At 42.5% G+C, this 18,024-nt stretch overlaps 1 protein-coding gene and 1 pseudogene across 1 annotated transcript; one reads left to right on the forward strand and one right to left on the reverse strand.

Moving 5' to 3' along the window:
- The first annotated feature begins 1,437 nt into the window (after window positions 1-1,437).
- On the forward strand, window positions 1,438-3,661 carry LOC127757310 (uncharacterized; annotated as a pseudogene).
- A 1,268-nt stretch (window positions 3,662-4,929) lies between these two features.
- LOC127758032 (calcium-dependent mitochondrial ATP-magnesium/phosphate carrier protein 1-like) lies at window positions 4,930-10,013 on the reverse strand. The gene is made up of 7 exons (XM_052283649.1): window positions 9,109-10,013; window positions 7,951-8,368; window positions 7,620-7,764; window positions 7,049-7,164; window positions 6,899-6,977; window positions 6,345-6,578; window positions 4,930-5,879 (listed from the first exon to the last, which is right to left on the reverse strand). The coding sequence occupies exons 1-7, from the start codon at window positions 9,779-9,781 to the stop codon at window positions 5,523-5,525; spliced, it is 2,022 nt and encodes a 673-aa protein (XP_052139609.1). The 5' UTR covers window positions 9,782-10,013; the 3' UTR covers window positions 4,930-5,522.
- Window positions 10,014-18,024: the final 8,011 nt, after the last annotated feature.

An 18,024-nucleotide genomic window follows, 5' to 3' on the forward strand; every position in this document is an offset into this window, starting at 1 on the left:
GCGAGAGGCCCATCTGCTGCCACTACGCTTCCTCCTCCACCGGTGCCGCTACACCTCCTCGGCCGTCGCTTCCACCGCCGCGAAGAGCCCCTCCGCCGCCATCTCCACCGCTGCTCAGCCTTCATCGCCGCCACTCCAGCCTGACGATGCGGTCACCTTCACCGTCGCCGAGCACGACAACGCTGGCGTCGACGAGCTGGCCACGGATGACCCGAGGGAGGTTGCCAAGATTGCACCGCTCGTGCCGGCGCTCCCGTAGGGCGGCGCGGTGCTCGCCGTGTAGGCCACCGTGTTGTTGGGGCCGGCGGCGCCGCGCAGCCTCGCCCTCGGCGTCACTGTGCACCACGCCGCCTGCGACGGCGCGAGCGCGACGCACTTCCTCCACACTTGGGTTGCCTCTGCTCTGCCGCCGGTTGGATCCTCACTAGCTGCGACAGTGCGGCACTGCGCGGGGTGGCTACGACACCCGGAGGTGGAGAAGAAGGAGAGGAGAGGGGCTGACGGGTGGGATCCACGTTTCTTTCCATGCGGGCACGACACGGTGGCACGCCACGTAGGAAAAAATGGCAAATAGTTAAGAAATCATCTCTCTCCAGTGGCAAATTATTAAGAACAAACTTATTAAGAGGGGCATTTGGATAAGTGGCAAACCTAAAAGTGGCAAATAGTTAAATTTCCCGAGAAGCGGCGAGTGGACCAACAACAGACACACAAAAAAAACAAAACTTTTACTATCTCCGTCCCAGTTTAGTTGTCACTTTGACTTTTTCTTTGTAACGTTTGACCATTCGTTTTATTTAAAAAATTAGTATAAATATAAAAATATTGATAACAAAGCAAATCTTAAACAAAATAAATAATAATTTCATAATTTTTTGAATAAGACGAATGATCAAAAGTTACGAACAAAAACTCAAAGGGACGAGTATTTTGGGACGGAGGTAGTATCTATCACATTCTAGTACTATGGTAGTACTAGTCTTTACTTCTCGGTTTTCTTAAAAATCGACATATAGCACTCTAAAAAACGCAGATTATCAGCTGTTTCTCTACCAAATAATTCTTTCATATGCAAAGCCATGGGAAAAAATGCAACACGCCTCTCGCTCACTTTTTAGATTGATTAAATCCAAGGGATGAAAATTGTGTGTTGCGCCAGATGGAACGATTCAGATCATCCGTGTCCAATCCCCTCCTTCCTTTTTTGCATAGTGGAGTAATGCGGATCAGGATTTGGGAGTAACCCTATGTTTGGTCTATTTCTCAACTTTAAACTTTCAACTTTTTCATTACATAAAAACTTTCATATACACATAAACTTCTAACTTTTTTATCATATCGTTCTAATTTCAACCAAACTTCCAATTTTGGCGTGAACTAAACACACCCCTAGTTAACCATCCTGTGGCGACGGAGGGGGAAAAAAAATAATAGGAGATGGGCAGCAGCGCCAAGCTTCCTTTGGTGGATATTGGGGAGGAGGAGGAGGCGTTGGTGTTTGAAGATGAGGAGAAGACCGAGCTGATTAGGGTGCAAGACTTCCCATCGCTTTAGCCCTCGCTACGCCTTCGACGACTCCAGTAAGCCCACTTTTATTTCCTCCTCTCTTTTTCAGCTTCTCTCGGTGGCCTTGCCTCGCTAATTAGGGATTATTATTTCTGCAAATCTATCTATCTATCCTGTTTGATATCGCCATTATACACACACCACTAGGGTAGTGTCAGTGTGCTTGAATTCTGTCTGGTTCATGTTCTATTAGCAAAACATTGTCTTTCTCTTTTATTTTGGGGTTAAGAGATTGATTGGCAAGCTAAATACCTGTGCCTCAACTACGCAACACATTTAGCAACGTCCCTCAATAAATGCGCTAAAGCAGAAACCCTATTAACTACAACAGGTCACTAGAAAAACAAAATATTTGGATCGATCAGACCCATCTGGCTTGGTGCCCTCTTGATAAGAACCACTAATTCTATTTTGTATATACAAAAGCATGTCAAATAATCCGCAATAGTACGAGCCAATTTGATTTTTCATCATGTAGCACGATGGTTTCTGGCTGAATTGAAGTGGAATATCAACTTAACAAGCAGTTTCCGATCTTTATCTTTTTCGTCTTTGCTTTGCTTTTCTTTTCTTGTCACTGCTTGTCTGGTAAATAATCCCTAAATTTCATATTTCTGTTTATCTTACTTCTCATCCTCAACAAGATTAATGCCTCTATATGTGTGCTTATCTTACTCCACATTGTCACTTCAATCATTTAACTAAAGTTGGATTTATGACTCGAACATGGGACATTACAATTAACAGCTAAGGGCATCCACAATGCTATTATTTGGTAATAAGTAATGCTACTACTTAACTGCAACAACTGTATGTCCCATGCGTTATACGGAGGGACCTATCCCAAGATATGCTCGCCCCGACGATGCCTTGCAGATCCTCTCTCTCCAAGTGATAGAAGCAAAAGATGGTCTTAACTGGCCGCTACATGTCTATGGCTTAGTTGCCACCAGGGATTCTGTAGATCAAAAGCGCAACCTTCTTTTCAAGCGCACAAGGGATAATCGTCAACTTCTGACTCCACAGGTTAGATATCTTGTAATTTCCTCTTAACTTTATTGTTTCTCATTTTTCTTGGAGCTTGAAGTCCTCAACCTACTACAATTTCTACTAGTAGATTACTACTGTTCTATACACTAGTTTGTATAAATGTGTTCTCTTTTTGGAGATTTAGTGCATTCACAGGCTGGTTGCACCTAAACTGTCAATTGGAGGCATGTTTACAACTCTTCTTTGCACATAACTCATTGGTACAAACTGAATTGATAGAATCGGCACCACTGGTATACCTATACTTCTTTTAAAAGAAGGCAATTGTGGTGTTCGCAGTGAATCTTCCTATTGCAGCTTTATATAAATTGATAATGTTACCAACAAACAAATATAATAGGATTGCCACATATATAACCAAGATGGGCACTCCCTGTTGAAAATAAATGAATAACATATTGCGTGCAAAACATAGATTAATTTTGTTTATGTTAGGCAATATTTTGTCATTCTTTCTTCCTTTGGTAGCAAAGTCAGGCATTTACCTAGTCTATGGAAATAAAAGATTGTGATGGACACTATATGCTCTTCAACTGAACTTAATATGGATTGGTTGCATACTGGTTCCTTTTTATGCGGAAGGAACTAACAAATCAACTGATCAATTGGTTGTGATGCCTGCAGGATTCATATTTGCAGTTAACAGGTCCATCTCGTGCAGTTTTGTTAATTGATCCAGTTACTTTTGAAGTTGACCTAAAAGTAAAGGGCAAAACAGAGACCGGTGACAAAGAATTGAGCTTGAGGGTCTTTACGCACCACATGGCTCCCTCATATGTAAAGTATTCTCCCATGATCCGCAGATGTTTGTCCAGCAAGCATAGTGAGCTTGAGTTGGCATATGTTGTACTCGCTGATACAATTGAAGCCACTATGGTTAGTGTCCAAGTTATTGAGGGGTCATGGCCAGATCATATGCGAGGGAGGGAGGGGATTTCGTGTTGCTTGATTCTCGAGATGGAAGAATGCCTATCAATTGTGATGGTGCCATTGAGCTTTCAAGGCATGTGGTTTCTGTGGAATCAAGGGGAAAGCTGGGTGTTGACGTGGTGGCCTCGCAAGCCGACAAGAGTTCAAATATCGTTTCGAGAGGCAGGGTTATTTTCACTCCTGAAAAGGCTGGGAGTAGTAGTGGTGTATTCAATCTTGGGTTTTGTAAGGTGGAAGCTCGTGTTTGTTGGTCGCTCCTGGCAACAGAGAAGCAAATGCGCTCCGGTCGTTGATCAACACCAGTACTTCCTTCATCCCATAATATAAGAGATTTTAACTTTTTACTTGTACTGTTTGACCATTTGTCTTATTCAAAAAATTTTGGAATTATTATTTATTTTATTTGTAACTTACTTTATTATCCAAGATACTTTAAGCACAACTTTTTGTTTTTTATATTTGCACAAATTTTTTGAATAAGACGAATGGTCAAACAATGAAAGAAAAAAAAACCCCTTATATTATGAGACAGAGGGAGTATATGGAAGCAAGACGTTGAACTATGCTGTCATCTATCTGCCTATAATTTATACCTCATTGTATGTTAAAGACGGTTGCAGCTAGTATGTTAATTAAAATACCATGATGCTTGTAGGTGAACTATTATTCTAAGGCAAAAATAAATGTAGACAAGTATTGCATCACAGATTAGCTACTAATAGCTCCTATACAAAGCAATGCGATCACTTAACCAAAAATAGGTGGAGCACAAATCCTTCAGCAACATCCCCTAAAATATTCGTTCAGATTAGCTACTAATAGCTCCTATGCAAGACATTGTAAATGCTCAACCAAAAAAAAAAACATGGAGCACAAATCCTTCAGCAACATCCTCAAAAATATTTCATTCATATGAGCTATTAGCTCAGGTTTACAGTCACGTGACGATGAATGCCTGGTCTGCTTGGTTTTAACTTGTAATTACACCACATACATGTTGATATGATCAGCATGCAGTTATCACATGAAAGATCACCAGCCTAGCTAACGATTTCTAAATCATCACATGAACAGGTGAAAAGTAGTAAACTGCAAGATATAGATTACACAATCACACATAGAGTCAATGTCTGTCTTCTATCTTCTACAGCTACTAATATCTACTCCCTCCGTTTTAGGTTATAAGATATTTTAACTTTGGTTAAAGTCAAATTAGTTTCAATTTTGACTAAGTTTGTAGACAAATATAGTAATATTTACAATACTAAATTAGTTTCATTAAATCAATAATTGAATATATTTTCATAATAAATTTATCTTGGATTGAAAATGTTACTACTTTTTTCTACAAACTTGGTCAAACTTAAGTCAAAACGTCTTATTTTTACCTAGCCATCCAATATTGCTACATGCTACTTCATGGGATCCTTTTTGCCAGACATCAACCTTTGCAGTTAGCTGAAGTTCAAGGGTTCAATCCTGGCGAGCCTGTTCAATTGCCATGCTAGATTAATGGATATTTTCATCATAACATGCTCATGCTTATCGTAACAATGCTGTCTCTGATATCTTTTTAACATCTCAAATAACTCACAGTGTGTAACTCATGGACTTGTCACAACTGAGCTAACTAATCACGAGGAGGGTTAATAAACATGTCATCAAGGCTCTGGATTACTAAAGAAATAGCAACAGATGAAGTGAACTGTGCAAGAAAGGGCAGCACGTCTACTCCTGTAGTTCTGTCATCTACTATACAGTGGTATAATAAAGGCCTATGGTAATGGGAATTCGACAAATTTCCCTCTGTTGGGGAGGATGGAAAGGATATAAAAGGACCTAACATTTGGTACATGTATCACGAAGGCAATGCCAAAAAATGGTTCTAATTCTTTGCAACAAGGGCAAAAACATTTCTGTTGCATGGCTTGTCCTTTCTTTACACCATATAGAGTAACCAGGTGAATTTGGATCTGTCATCCTCTGGAACCCACTGTGGTTCTCTTCTCATGTACAGAGTCTGCGGAGTCACTCTCAGTTTGGATCATTGCTTTCTTGGCGAGCTCATAGCCTGCAAAGTTCATTGCTCCGAGAGGAGCAATCCAGAAGAAGCGGGGGATCGCACCCTTGAACAGTCCGAGAGGTCCCTCATTTCGAAGGATGGAGAAAACTATCAACTGCATGGAGACTGGGGTGCCTGGTGGAGCAGTCATCATCCGAGTCTTCATCACATCAAAGGGAGTTGTGACAACTGCTGCAAGCCCTCCAGACAACGCTCCCACTGCAATAGTTTCCCATGGTTCCAAGTCTCTGTTCAACACATGCTGTGCCGCCTACAATAACAAGAGCATATGACATGATCATTAAATTCAACCACGCACAGGGCATAGTTCTGAATCTAAGTCCATTAAAAGAAAGGTTTCACAACTTCCCCGTAACTATATTTTTGTATTTTTTATATCCAGTGCGAACAAAATTAAACTTCTTAAGAAAAATAGTGATCTGAAAAAAAGAATACATACAGAAGAAAACAGAACAACCTTACTGCAGGTAATCTTCGAGGAAAATAAAACAAGAAAAATAATTCAGTCCAAGGACATCATTGATAGGCAGGTGGATAGAAGAAAAACTCCATGGAGATGCCATTTCAGATGCATGAAATTCAAATATGCAGAACAGATAATAAGCTTTACATTAAACAAAGGCAGCTCACTGCAGACCTTTCAGTCAACAAAATATAGATGAAAGAAAACCAATTTTAAGGTACAGTCCAAAGAAACAATAAGAACTCACAATACCTTTTTAGCTTCTGCATAAAGACACATTCCAGCAACATAGAAAGGAACCTCTCGGCAAAGAGTGGCTCCAGTGCCTCGGAAAAAGCCCTTTGGACCATCTTTTTGCATGGTACCAACAATGGCCTCCCCTACATTATTGAAGATTCCAGCCTGCAAACGCTGCTTAAGAACCTCACAAGGTATACGGACTGCTGTTCCCAGGATGGTGCTGCAGAAGGAAGAGAGTGATTGCACCTGCGAAACAAACATGTCTATCATCAGATTTTCATATAAGCAATATTTTCTCAGCCAATATACTAGGTCAAAAAAATTTAAGTTCATTGAGGCAGACAAGTTTCATGGTGACTAGACTCAGCTCTCAATTTTCTGAGAATAATTAGCTCTTGATGAACTAAGGTTGGTCAAAAGCCATAACTAATGTAGCAGAGGGCTTGACACAGATTACATTTTCTGTTGTTGAGACTGACAAGGTGGGTATGGGATTCCACATACCCATGCCAATGACACAGTGAGTAGCACATGCAAAATTTTGCACAAGGACTAGGAAAGCACACCTGAATATCTGGAAGTGTTGGAGCAACACTTTTTAACACAAGCTTGCTTGCCTCAAATATTCCTGTTCTCAAACCATGGCTGCAAATGGCAGGATGTGAATTTGCAGCCTACATTCAAATTTGCCTCTAAAACTCTGAATTGACACTAACCTTGAAAACTGACCAAGAATTGCGGGGATAGAACCCCGATAAAGTCCTCGGAGCCCAATTTGTGGAAGTGTTGATATGAGATCCGGAAATGAAAGCGAAGATGCTTGGACACGTGTCTGATACAGTTTAGAAAATAAAGAGCTTGAATCAGAAATATCCATAAAACCGTTGAATTTCTCAAGCAAAAAAAAATCCATTAGCACAAAATCTAGCAAGTAAATTGATTATCGACTTTCTAAAAAAAGTAAGGCAAGTCCATTGCAGGTAATGCCTTGAGTGAAGGGAGATCATTCATAGAGGAAAAACTGAAAAAAGAAATAGTAGAAATAAAAAGCTCCTGCCAGTAGTATGCTTTGTATAAATTTCTATTTGATTGCATCCCATGATATTCCCATGGAACCTGCTAGAAGCAAATGGGGTTTGTCATAATTATCTAAATTTTAGTATGTTGGATTTTATTCGCTCTGTCATTAAGACATCCTCTTCTAACAAATGCCATCAAGTGAACGCACTGCTGAAATCGGTTAAGTTGTTTGCACTAAAAGGGTTAAAAGGTAACAAGTTTGTGTACCTTCATTGAATCAATGGGATGCATCACGGAGGTAGAAAGTGCACTAGCAAGACCTCCAGCTAAAGCAGACTTCAGAACACTCCCAGCCGATATCTCTACCGGTGGGGGAACAGCAACCAAAGTAGCAGCTTCAAACCAAATGTTCCTAAATGCATTCGCAAGTGAATAAATGAGTTAAGTGGAAAGGTTAGTATTTAATGCCATGAGAAGATGGCCAAGAACATGTTATTATTTTTCATGACTGGTCAGATATTCAATTTAGATGAAGGAAAGGGTTTGTGTAATGGTTCAAAGATGCAAACATGGATTCTAACGCAAGACATCAACATACCGAGGGTCATCTTCAAGGCGCTCTGAAGGAAGCAGGAGCATGAAATTGCGAAAATGGCTGTAGGAGATTGATTCTTCTGAATCCGCATTTAGGTACCGCAGCATGGCAGCAGCATTATCTTCATTGGCTGGAAGGCCTGCACCTTTTAAAGATGTGAGAATTTGATTTTTGTGAAGTGTCCCAGACTTGCTCAAACACAGGGTGGTGTATGCCCGCAATATTGTTGGCTCCTTCTGCTCCATCAAGGATAGAAATTGTTTCCACCCAATTGATTTTGAAAACAAGTTACTTCTGGTGCGCCGTAAAAAATCCCGAGCATACCTCCTTGGCAATCGCCTCTTTCTCATTGCAACTTCAAGGTCTTCCAGGGTGACTTGGCCATCACCATCTCTATCCAACTCCTCAAAGAATCGCTTTCCTGCAGAAGCAAGAAAAAAGAGCTTAGGATAACAACATGCAAGAATCACCTCTATCCATTTCCAATAGAACAATAAAGTAACATTATCAGAAATAATATTTCAGCGATATCAATGTCAGACCAACATCATCAAGCCAATCTTTGGAGCGCTAGTTATCTGTACATAATTGTAAACCATTTAACACAATAAAGATCCATCGGGAATTTGTCTTATGCATATTCTGAATATGAAGAGTCTGAAGTAGTGAATATGAACACATAAAAGAAATAAGATACTATGATCATGTTGTACAGGAAGTAGTATGGTTGAGAGCTGCTAATATTTAAGTAACATGCAACACGCATTTTCTCAGTAAAACCAGAAAAATACTGAGTAACAGAAAACACCTTACAATAAATCTGCATACTTGAAGAAAACCAATATGAATAGCTTTGAAAGAAAATTGGAGGCATGCCAAAGAAACTAAATTCAGCATTTATGGTACAATTGTTACAATTGGTGACCATCTGATTAGCATCACAATGTTATCATCTTATTAGATGTCATGAGACAACAATAATATTGTTCAAACTGAGGTATAGCTTTGCTAAAAGGTACTCCAGGTCTAGAGAGTCAAAAGGGAAAGGATATAAATCAACTTTAGGCCAGTATTGATTAACAAACGATGTTACAGTGCATAAGGCATTTTTGGTGATGGCAGAATATGACGGACAGGTTGGATGATGATGATGGTATGTACCTTCAAACTCCGCATATCTGAAGAAGTCGTGTACAGAGAAGAGCTTCTTCTTGTCTGGATGAGTATCAGGGGATGGCAAGGACCTGGCAACCAGGTCAATCAAGTCGGTGAGTGAAAGCGTGGAAAGTGTGGAGCGTAGGCGGTCCACAGGGATGTTGAGCAGGCGAACAGGCAGTGTCGACCGTGGAGAGTGATTAGCAGCAGTGTCAGTGTCTTCCTTGTCCCCAGTTTGAGCTGGAGTTGGAGGTGCAGGGGAGACAGACGCAGACGGTTGAGGCGGTGGGGCAACCTTAAGCTTGGCAAAAGGCAGGTTGGAGAGGAAGGCATCAAAATGGGGCTTGTTTGCATGGATGAGTAGGGTGTGGAAGTGGTGGAGAAGATGGTTGTCCAGCAGGTTATGGAAGGCAATGCCAATGCAGAGAAGGAGCTGGTGCGGTGGTGGACCTGGTGGTGGTGGTGGTGGGTGTTTGGTTCGGCGGAAGCATGCCCTAATTGTGAAGGGGGGGGATCTGTGGATGAAATGAGCTACTCCAACTCCAAGAAGATGGAGGTCATCAGAGTAGTGGGGCTTGGGATTGGATCCGGGAAAGGGAAGGTGGAGGTGGGAAAGGGCGGCGCGGGCGGCGCGGGCGGCGGCGAGGAGGGCGTCCAAGAGATGGTCGGAGCCGGACATGCTCGTCTCGTCAATCAAAAACAAAAGACAAGCTAGAGGATTTGACGATCGAGGTGGTGGTGGTGGAGGATCCGTCACGGCATCGCTACTGCTACTGGCCTACTGCTAAGCTAAGCTTTTGATGATTATATAGGAGGAGGAGAATTTACGGCGGAGCGGAGCCGGAGGAGGAAGAAGAAGAGGCGACAAGGAAACGAGTACGGGAGGTGGAGAAGCTGCGACCCCATCAGCAACACCAATAATAAGCAGCGCTCAAAATAAATGAGAAAAAAGGAAGCACTACACTATACTCCTATATACTAAAATAATAAATAAATAAATAAATCCAACCCACCCTTCCCAAAAAAAAGGGGGGTAAATTTCATAAAACTACATATATTTTTGCACAATCTACCACAAAATTACATATTTAAGAAATTGTTTCACAAAACTACATATTTAGTGTCTTCGTTTATCAGTACTTTACACAATATATCACAAAACTACATATTTAAGAAATTGTTTCACAAAACTACATATTTAGTGTCTTCGTTTATCACAAAACTATAGGTACTTTGCACAATATATCATAAAACTACAGATTAAAGAACTTATTTCACAAAAATAGAGATTTAATATCTTCATTTATCACAAAACTATATATTTAGTGTCTCCATTATCACAAAACTACATATTTTAGCATTGTTAAAACCTGTAACTTTGTGATAATGGAGACACTGAATATGTAGTTTTGTGATAAATGAAGACACTAAATGTGTAGTTCTATAATAAACAAATACATTGAATTTATAGTTCTCTGAAATAAGTTCTTAAATATGTAGTTTTGTGATAGATTGTACCAATTACGTGTAGTTTTGTGAAACAAGCTCTTAAATCTGTAGTTTTGTGATAAATTGTGCAAAATATATGTAGTTTTGTGAAATTACTCTTTCAAAAAATACAAATACTTTGACTAAATTATCACAAAACTACATATTTTAGGGTGATACTATCGCAAAACTACATATTTAACACTAAATTTCTCACAGAATTACAGATTTAAGGTGGAGTATCGTAAAACTAAATATTTAGTAATAAATTTGTCATAAAACTACATATTTTCCTATCCTTCAAAATTCCTATGATTTTCCTATAGGAAAAAATCCTGTAGGAATGAAATCCTTGAGAATTCTGAAATATGTAGTTTTGTGATAACTTTGTTATTAAATTATGTAAAACCCTATTAACAATGAAATTTGTTAAGCCCCGAGGTCATCATCGGCTTAGAGTCGGTATCGGCTTTAGAGTCATGTAATCGGCCGATGGAAATTATCAAGTCGTCAATAGTCAGATTCTTACTATATTCGGTTAAGGAAATTAATCAATTAAAGGAAGTTTATCTAGAAGAGACCGAGTTCAAGGAGGATGCGGCATGGCACTTTATCTATTAATTATGAAGAGTTTATTAGTTTCCTTTTATCTTTAGGAAAATATGTTTAGTGTCCCATAAAGACTTTATGTTTTCGTTTTATCTCTAGGAAAGTTTTTTTCTTGTCCAACGAGGACTATTGTACACTCGAGGGTTATTGTAAACTATCTACCCATGGGTATAAATATGTACACTCGGGGTTACTGTAAACTATCTCCACGATCAATAAAAATTCGGCGCATCACTGTCCTTTTTATTTTTTTTACTTTTTCGACGAGTTTATACTTATCATGGCTGTTGCATCGGCGGAGCTAGGGCTTCGACACTCTGATCTTGTCAATGTAAGCACCTATCTATCATCTATCTTAGTTAATCTAGTTGCTAGTTCAATTTACTTGTATCAGTTAAGATTCATTTTAGGGTTTATGCCGGTATTGGCTAAATTGCTTTACCAGACTAGATTAGCTAAGGTATCTACCACCTTGAAAATCAGTCAAGAGTTTAATTGTCTAGATATTATGGATATTATGTTTCTTTTCATACTTTGTGCTGCAGCAGCCCTAGTCGTGCTTAGAACCATAACCTCTAGCCTGCTTATTAATTGCCAAAAAGGGTTTCATCAGGGTTTTCAGCCGATGAGTTATCTGTACGTTGCATCGGCTTATAAAGATTACATACAAATTGGATTTTACCGATCGCAACAAAGGTTTCACTCTTTATCTAATCGTGTGGATTTAGTGACATTGGACCTCCAGCTGATGTATGCTTTAACCTTCGGATCAATGCTTATTCTATTATATTTGTTAGCCGATTGGTTTCTACTGGATTATTATTGACGACCAAATTTGGTAAGATATGAACAAGATTCGACATTGGAATCGAGGTGGATTCGGCAAAGAGATGGATTCGAAGAACAGATTATGCATCGGCTGCGAAGGCATTGGCTAGAGTCTACATCGGCTGAGATGGATCGGACAAAGGACAGCCGATGAAGCCGATAGAGTCAATACAGCCGATTTTGGCGGCGATGGCTTCAAAGCTGTTTCTAGAATCGATCAACGTGCTTCACAAGGATTGCCACGATAGAGATAAAGCTCTCAGATAGGCAATTGTATCTATTAATTAGGGTATTTTGTATAATTTCCTTAGAGATATGTTCGGGCAAAAGTCTACCGTAAAAGACTTATGGTATCTTAGAGTTTGTTAGAGATAAGAGTCGTGTCCGACAAGACCCAAACCCATGTGATCAAACAACAACAGTTCAATACAATCTCGGCGCATCGCCGCCCTTTTTACTTTCGTTCTATTTCGACGAGTTCTTGCTTTCGGGTTGAGCTGCATCGATTCGATCTTCAACTAGAGGTAAACTTGTCATGGCGGCTTGCGTTCTCAGGATTAGTGCTTCCATATTTATGACACTCTAATCATGTTTACGTAATTCGTCGAGTTATCATATTGTCACGACCGGAAATAACCCAACGGGCGTTCCTTACGTGCGTGTGTTATTCCTTGTCCCAGGAGGCAAGGTGTACCAAAAGTTGATACAATTCAGAGTTTAACAAGCGGAAGCGTAAATAGTTAATTGTTACATGGGCAGCGATGGCCCAGCACACTCAAAGACAACGAAAAACAGCGGAAGACTAAGGCGACGACCACAGGCGCTTGACGGCAGGCACGAGCTAGACACCAAAGCCTTCATCATCCAGGGGCTCCTCTTCTGGATTTGGGAAAAATTGAGCAAGACTGAGTACAACCACCGTACTCAACAAGACACACCCACAAGAGCAGCATAAATGCAAAGGAGTACAATGGAGTTATAATATAGGGGTTAGGTTTTGCAATAAACAGCATTTAAAAGACCCTTAGTTGCTCAAAGCTATTTTGTAAACACGATTCTAGAGCTGTACAATATTATTAACCAAGGCCGTGAACCCACACGAACCTGCCTTAACCCAAGGCCTACGATGATTCAGACCGAACTGGCAACCCGACCCTGGGTCCCAGCTCGTCCCAAGCCAACCCAGGCCAACCATTCCACATTTTAGTTGTTAAGCAGGTTTTAAGAATTAAAACACTAACTTGGGTACATTGCTCGGCTTGCCCATAACCGAGGGCGCGGCTATTCGAATAGATTATACTCTGATCAGAGGTGTACATCTTTACCCACAAGACACATCTTCCTCACGCGTAACCACGTGCCACATACCACCACGGTATACGGACGGAAGACGTGACATAGTTTCCAACCCATCCTAACCATAGACAAGAGTACCGACCCAACCCCACCTACGGCCGGAACCCCCGGGACAGGTAGGCAGGACTGAGCCCCTAGCAGCAGGACACCGGTCCTACGCCATGACATCTCGACTACCGGGCCGCAGCTCGTGTAGCCTTCATTTGCCCTAGAGATGTCCATCGACCCCCGACTTCGTCCATCTCCATCCGTGTACTTTTGTTTATAGCCAGACTGAGCCACAAACTAAGCCTTACCCATTAGACATGTGGAAGTACGGTAGTGCTTTGCAACAGAGGCCCGAAGACCGGTCCTTGTATGGCCGAGGTGCTACCATCAAAACCATGCACCCCGAGCCCAGCCTAAAACCATTTTGAGGGTTTTGAATAGAGGGAGAGGTGTGAATCCAATTCCACAATAATCCAACCATTCCATGGTGTCCAAGTGATATGAATATTCCCAAAGTCTAGAGTTATAAAACCACCTAATGTTGCCTAATTAATCAGCGAAGCATCTACCTAAATTCATACTAGTGGAGCCATGAATAGAGTGCCCACTAGCTGGGGTTTTGTTTATTCTAGGGTGAACAAGGTAATAATAACAATAACCACAATAATAAGGTCATAACAAAGGTAAATAGGCATGGCTAAATAAAACAGTGATAACGCGGGAATTTAAATAAAGCGATAATGCAATAATTTAAATCAAAATAATTTTATAAACTAGGATCCAATATGTTCAAAGAATGATGTGACTTGCCTTGCTCGCTTTCCCAAACGTCGGCTTCAACCTCCACGAAGAGCGGATCTTCCGAAGCTGCAGCGTCTACACGACCAACGGAAAATAAAAGGGCTTTTACTCTAATAAACTCCATATAACAAGCAGGAACAAAGCACAAAAATGGGTTCTTGACTTCTTAAGGAAAAATTAGAGACTTGAACGGTCCAATTCCGAGTTCAAATGGCCAAGTTATGGCCATTTGAAGTTTATATGCTCTTTAAATGAATATTTACGAATTTCTTCGTTTAAATTTTAATTTAAAAATATATTTATTGCGTCAGCCGGGGGAGAGGGCGCGCGGACCGGGTCCACGGGAGTGGGACCCACGCGGCAGCCTCACGGTCCTCGGTGGACCGGGTGCACCCGGCTCACACCGGCCGGCGCCGTGGGCCCCACGCGTCAGCCGCACCCGAGGGCGCGGGCGGCTGACGGCCGGGCCCCACGCGGCAGCCGCTAGGCGCGCCCGGAGGCGGCCACGTCGGCGCGGCCGGCGGGAGGCAGCGCCCGCGCCCCGATGGTCGCCGCCGGCGACCACCGGCACGGCGGAGCAGCGGCCGAGAGAGGGGAGGGAAGGGGGAAAGGAGGCGGCGGTCCACGGCTCACCCCGGGTCGACGGCGACGACGGAAACGGCAACCGGAGCGGAGGAAGGCGGCGGCGCGGCTCGGGTCGACGGGGTCGGCGGCGCTCCGGCGGTCGGCGACCGAAACGGAGAGGTGGACGAGGTCGGCGAGGTTGCGGCGAAGCCGAAGGAGGCGGCCCCGAGGTGGGAGGTGGTCCGGGGCGACGACGGCGGCGGACCGGAGCTCGGCGGCGACGGCGGAGAGAGAGAGCGACGGCGCGAGCTCGATTCCGGCGAGGAGAGAGGGCGGTGAGTGGCGGAAACGGTGGTGGGGAGCTCGGGGAGGGTTTATATAGGGTTGGGAGTGAGAGAGGGCGGCCGGAGGGGAAGGAAACCGGCGCGGGAGGTCCGGCCGCCATCAACGGCGCCGGCGAGATTTGCGGGGGCAAACCGCCCGTTTGAACGCGAGAGAGAGAGGGAAAAATGGGGGGAAAGGGAGAGGGGATCACGGGGAGTGATTCCCCCCACTTTAGTGCTTGCGGGGACGGCGGGAGGCGGCGGGATTCGCGGCGGCGGCGGCGCTAGGGCGCGGGGAGGCGGCGGGAGCGGCGGGAGGAAGGGGATGACGGGTGGGCCCCACCCGTCAGCGAGGGTGGCGGGCGGGCCCGCCCGTCAGCGGCGCGCGCGCGGGGAGGCGGCGAGTGGGCCGCGGGGAGGAGGAGAGAGGGGGAGGGAGATGGGCCGAATCCGGCCCATTAGAGAGAAGGAGGGATTTTAGGGTTTTTCTTTTTATAAAATCATTTTAACTTTGTTTATTTCTTAATAATTATTATTTGTGCTCTGAAAATTCCACTAAAATTTATTTACACATTTTAGGCTTTTAGGAAATATACAAAAATCCTCCAAGCCCTATTTGACTTTTAACTTTGCACATTTTAATTTTTGAAGGCTTTCACAAGCATTTTAATTATTCTAGGCATAATTTAGAGGATGTATTTTAGGGTCGATTTGGGACGCGACACATATACACGTTGCAATCTCTATTAGTTGCACTATATAACTTGTTATCGACTGGTTCTTATTGTTAGGAAGCAATCGGTAGAGTTATGTTCTGTTATTAATCTAGATTACATCGTGTATCTACCATTTCTTAGAGGTTTTCATCATCTTGCCTAGATCTCATACTTGTCTTTATGCTTAATGCTGCATCGGTTGAGTTCGATCTATTAAGTAATATTTATAATTATGATATCTGGCTTGTTCTATGATCATCGAGAGAGAGCATCGGGGTTTCAGCCGATCTTACCTGATTTAGTTACTTTATATCTTATATGCTTGATTGATATGCTAGATCCGCCCTTTATATTAAGATCTTATTGCATTAAGGAATATTAGACTTCTAGTTTGATATATTCTGCCTGCTTTAATATCTTAACATAGAGTAATATCGGAGTATTAGCCGATACATGCTAAATCTATCTGATCGGCTATGCTATAAACTTCTATATAATCAGTACTTTAATGTATACTTCGACTTAAGTGATTTATACTGTCTCGGCATGGCGACCGATCTATCCCAATCACTTAGTTTAAATATACATCGAAGGATTGATTATATGTCGTTAATATCTATAGCCGATCGAGTAGATTTAGTTCTATCTTATTTATTCATGACTGCCGATCGATCCCAATATGACATCGGCTCAAAGATAAATGATATGTCATCGGTAACTAGCTGATCGGCTATCATTTATGGATTTAACCGCGGTTTTCTTGTCTTTCTTTCTTGTTGATTGCAGGATCAAATCAACTGGCATGCTCACGAACCTAAAAGCAAGATTTTGGACTTGGCACTGAAGTTAAGCAGATCTTCCAGGACTGTTGTTCTATTACATGACCGTCAGTCGATTGTCTTTATATCGTTATCTACATTGGACATATAGCTGATGTCTCAAAACCCTATCGACATCGGCTAGTATCGCTATCGGCTGTCATCGGCATCGGCTGGACTACATCATGGGCTTGTCAGCCAATCGACTCTTTGATATGCTATTCGTATATCTTGTTAGTTGCAGGATCAAACTGACTGGCACGCCCACATCTCATCAATATTTTGGACCTGCACTGGAGCTAAGCAGATCTCCTAGGGCGTTGTGTTCGTCGACTTAGTTCACGCCAACATAGTTCTGGCACCATTGACCGAGAGCAGCATCACCGGCACGACATCCACGTACATCAATAGATGACGTCATGCCTAAACAGCTTCGCCTTGACCTCTAGCTGCTTGGTCCAGATGCACCGCGCCAATCCAATGTACTTGGTTTGTCAAGTTGCTTAGGAAAACACACACCGTCGACTCACACCAACAATGGCATCCATGGGGCCCCTTTCCTCGGCGCACGGAAGCCTATAAGCAATGGTGAAGTTACCACCTAGCCACAACGATAAAATATTCGTTGTGCCAAGGCAGTTGTTGGCTTGCAAGATGACGTTGTGAGACCTAAAAACAATCAAATAGTAGCAAAAATTAGATTCTACTTGAAGAGAGAGAGCGCGCATGTTAACAAGAGGAAATTTAGGGTCACAATGAGCCCATAAAGGAGCTGATCTAGTCGAAGACACAACAACTTCAGTTTGTCTTTCTTCACATTATATCATCTTCTAACTAAACCTCTAGAACCGAGTGCACAAGGTGAATGAATGGTCATCCAACATGTTTCATTCATGCGTTATTGTCGCAACATCGCTCTTTTGTACACCGTTACAACTTACAAGTAGGTCACAAGCATCTTGCTAGCCTACTTAAAAATATTGTATTTTGTATATCCATGCAAAGCATTTCCGTCCATCATTTGCGTACTGTATGGCCCGTTCAAGTGAAACGGACGGTACAACACAAGTGTGTCATCTTTCTCCCTCACGCAGTACAATATGTCAAAATGCCCACAAGGCTTCACACGTAAATATGTCAATGTGTCCGAGTGGTTATGGAGACAGGCCTGTGCATTGCACGCACAGGTTCGAACCCTACCATCGATGAAATTTTTCATACAATTTTACCTTTACAAACCCAATGGGAATTTTAATATGCATATCCTAAATCTGTAGAATCTAAAGTAGACCTGGGAGATGGAAAAACAATGCCGACCCAGGGCCTTCTTCCGCCGCCGTCGGTGAGGCTGCCACACGGATGGTGTTGTTAGCAGCAGCGCCACAACTCCCCTCTCTCTCCATCTTCCCTCGCTTTCCTTTCTCCTCCCTT

Source organism: Oryza glaberrima, chromosome 12, assembly GCF_000147395.1.
Source record: "Oryza glaberrima chromosome 12, OglaRS2, whole genome shotgun sequence".
In the NCBI taxonomy this organism is placed as follows: Eukaryota; Viridiplantae; Streptophyta; class Magnoliopsida; order Poales; family Poaceae; genus Oryza; species Oryza glaberrima.

Coding starts and splice junctions, on each gene's coding strand:
- LOC127758032 (XM_052283649.1), bottom strand. CDS start 9,781: ATGTCCGGCTCCGACCATCTCTTGGACGCCCTCCTCGCCGCCGCCCGC. Junction 6,579..6,898: donor CAACACTTCCAGATATTCAG/GTGTGCTTTCCT, acceptor TTTGTTTCGCAG/GTGCAATCACTCTCTTCCTT. Junction 5,880..6,344: donor TTTATGCAGAAGCTAAAAAG/GTATTGTGAGTT, acceptor TTGTTATTGTAG/GCGGCACAGCATGTGTTGAA.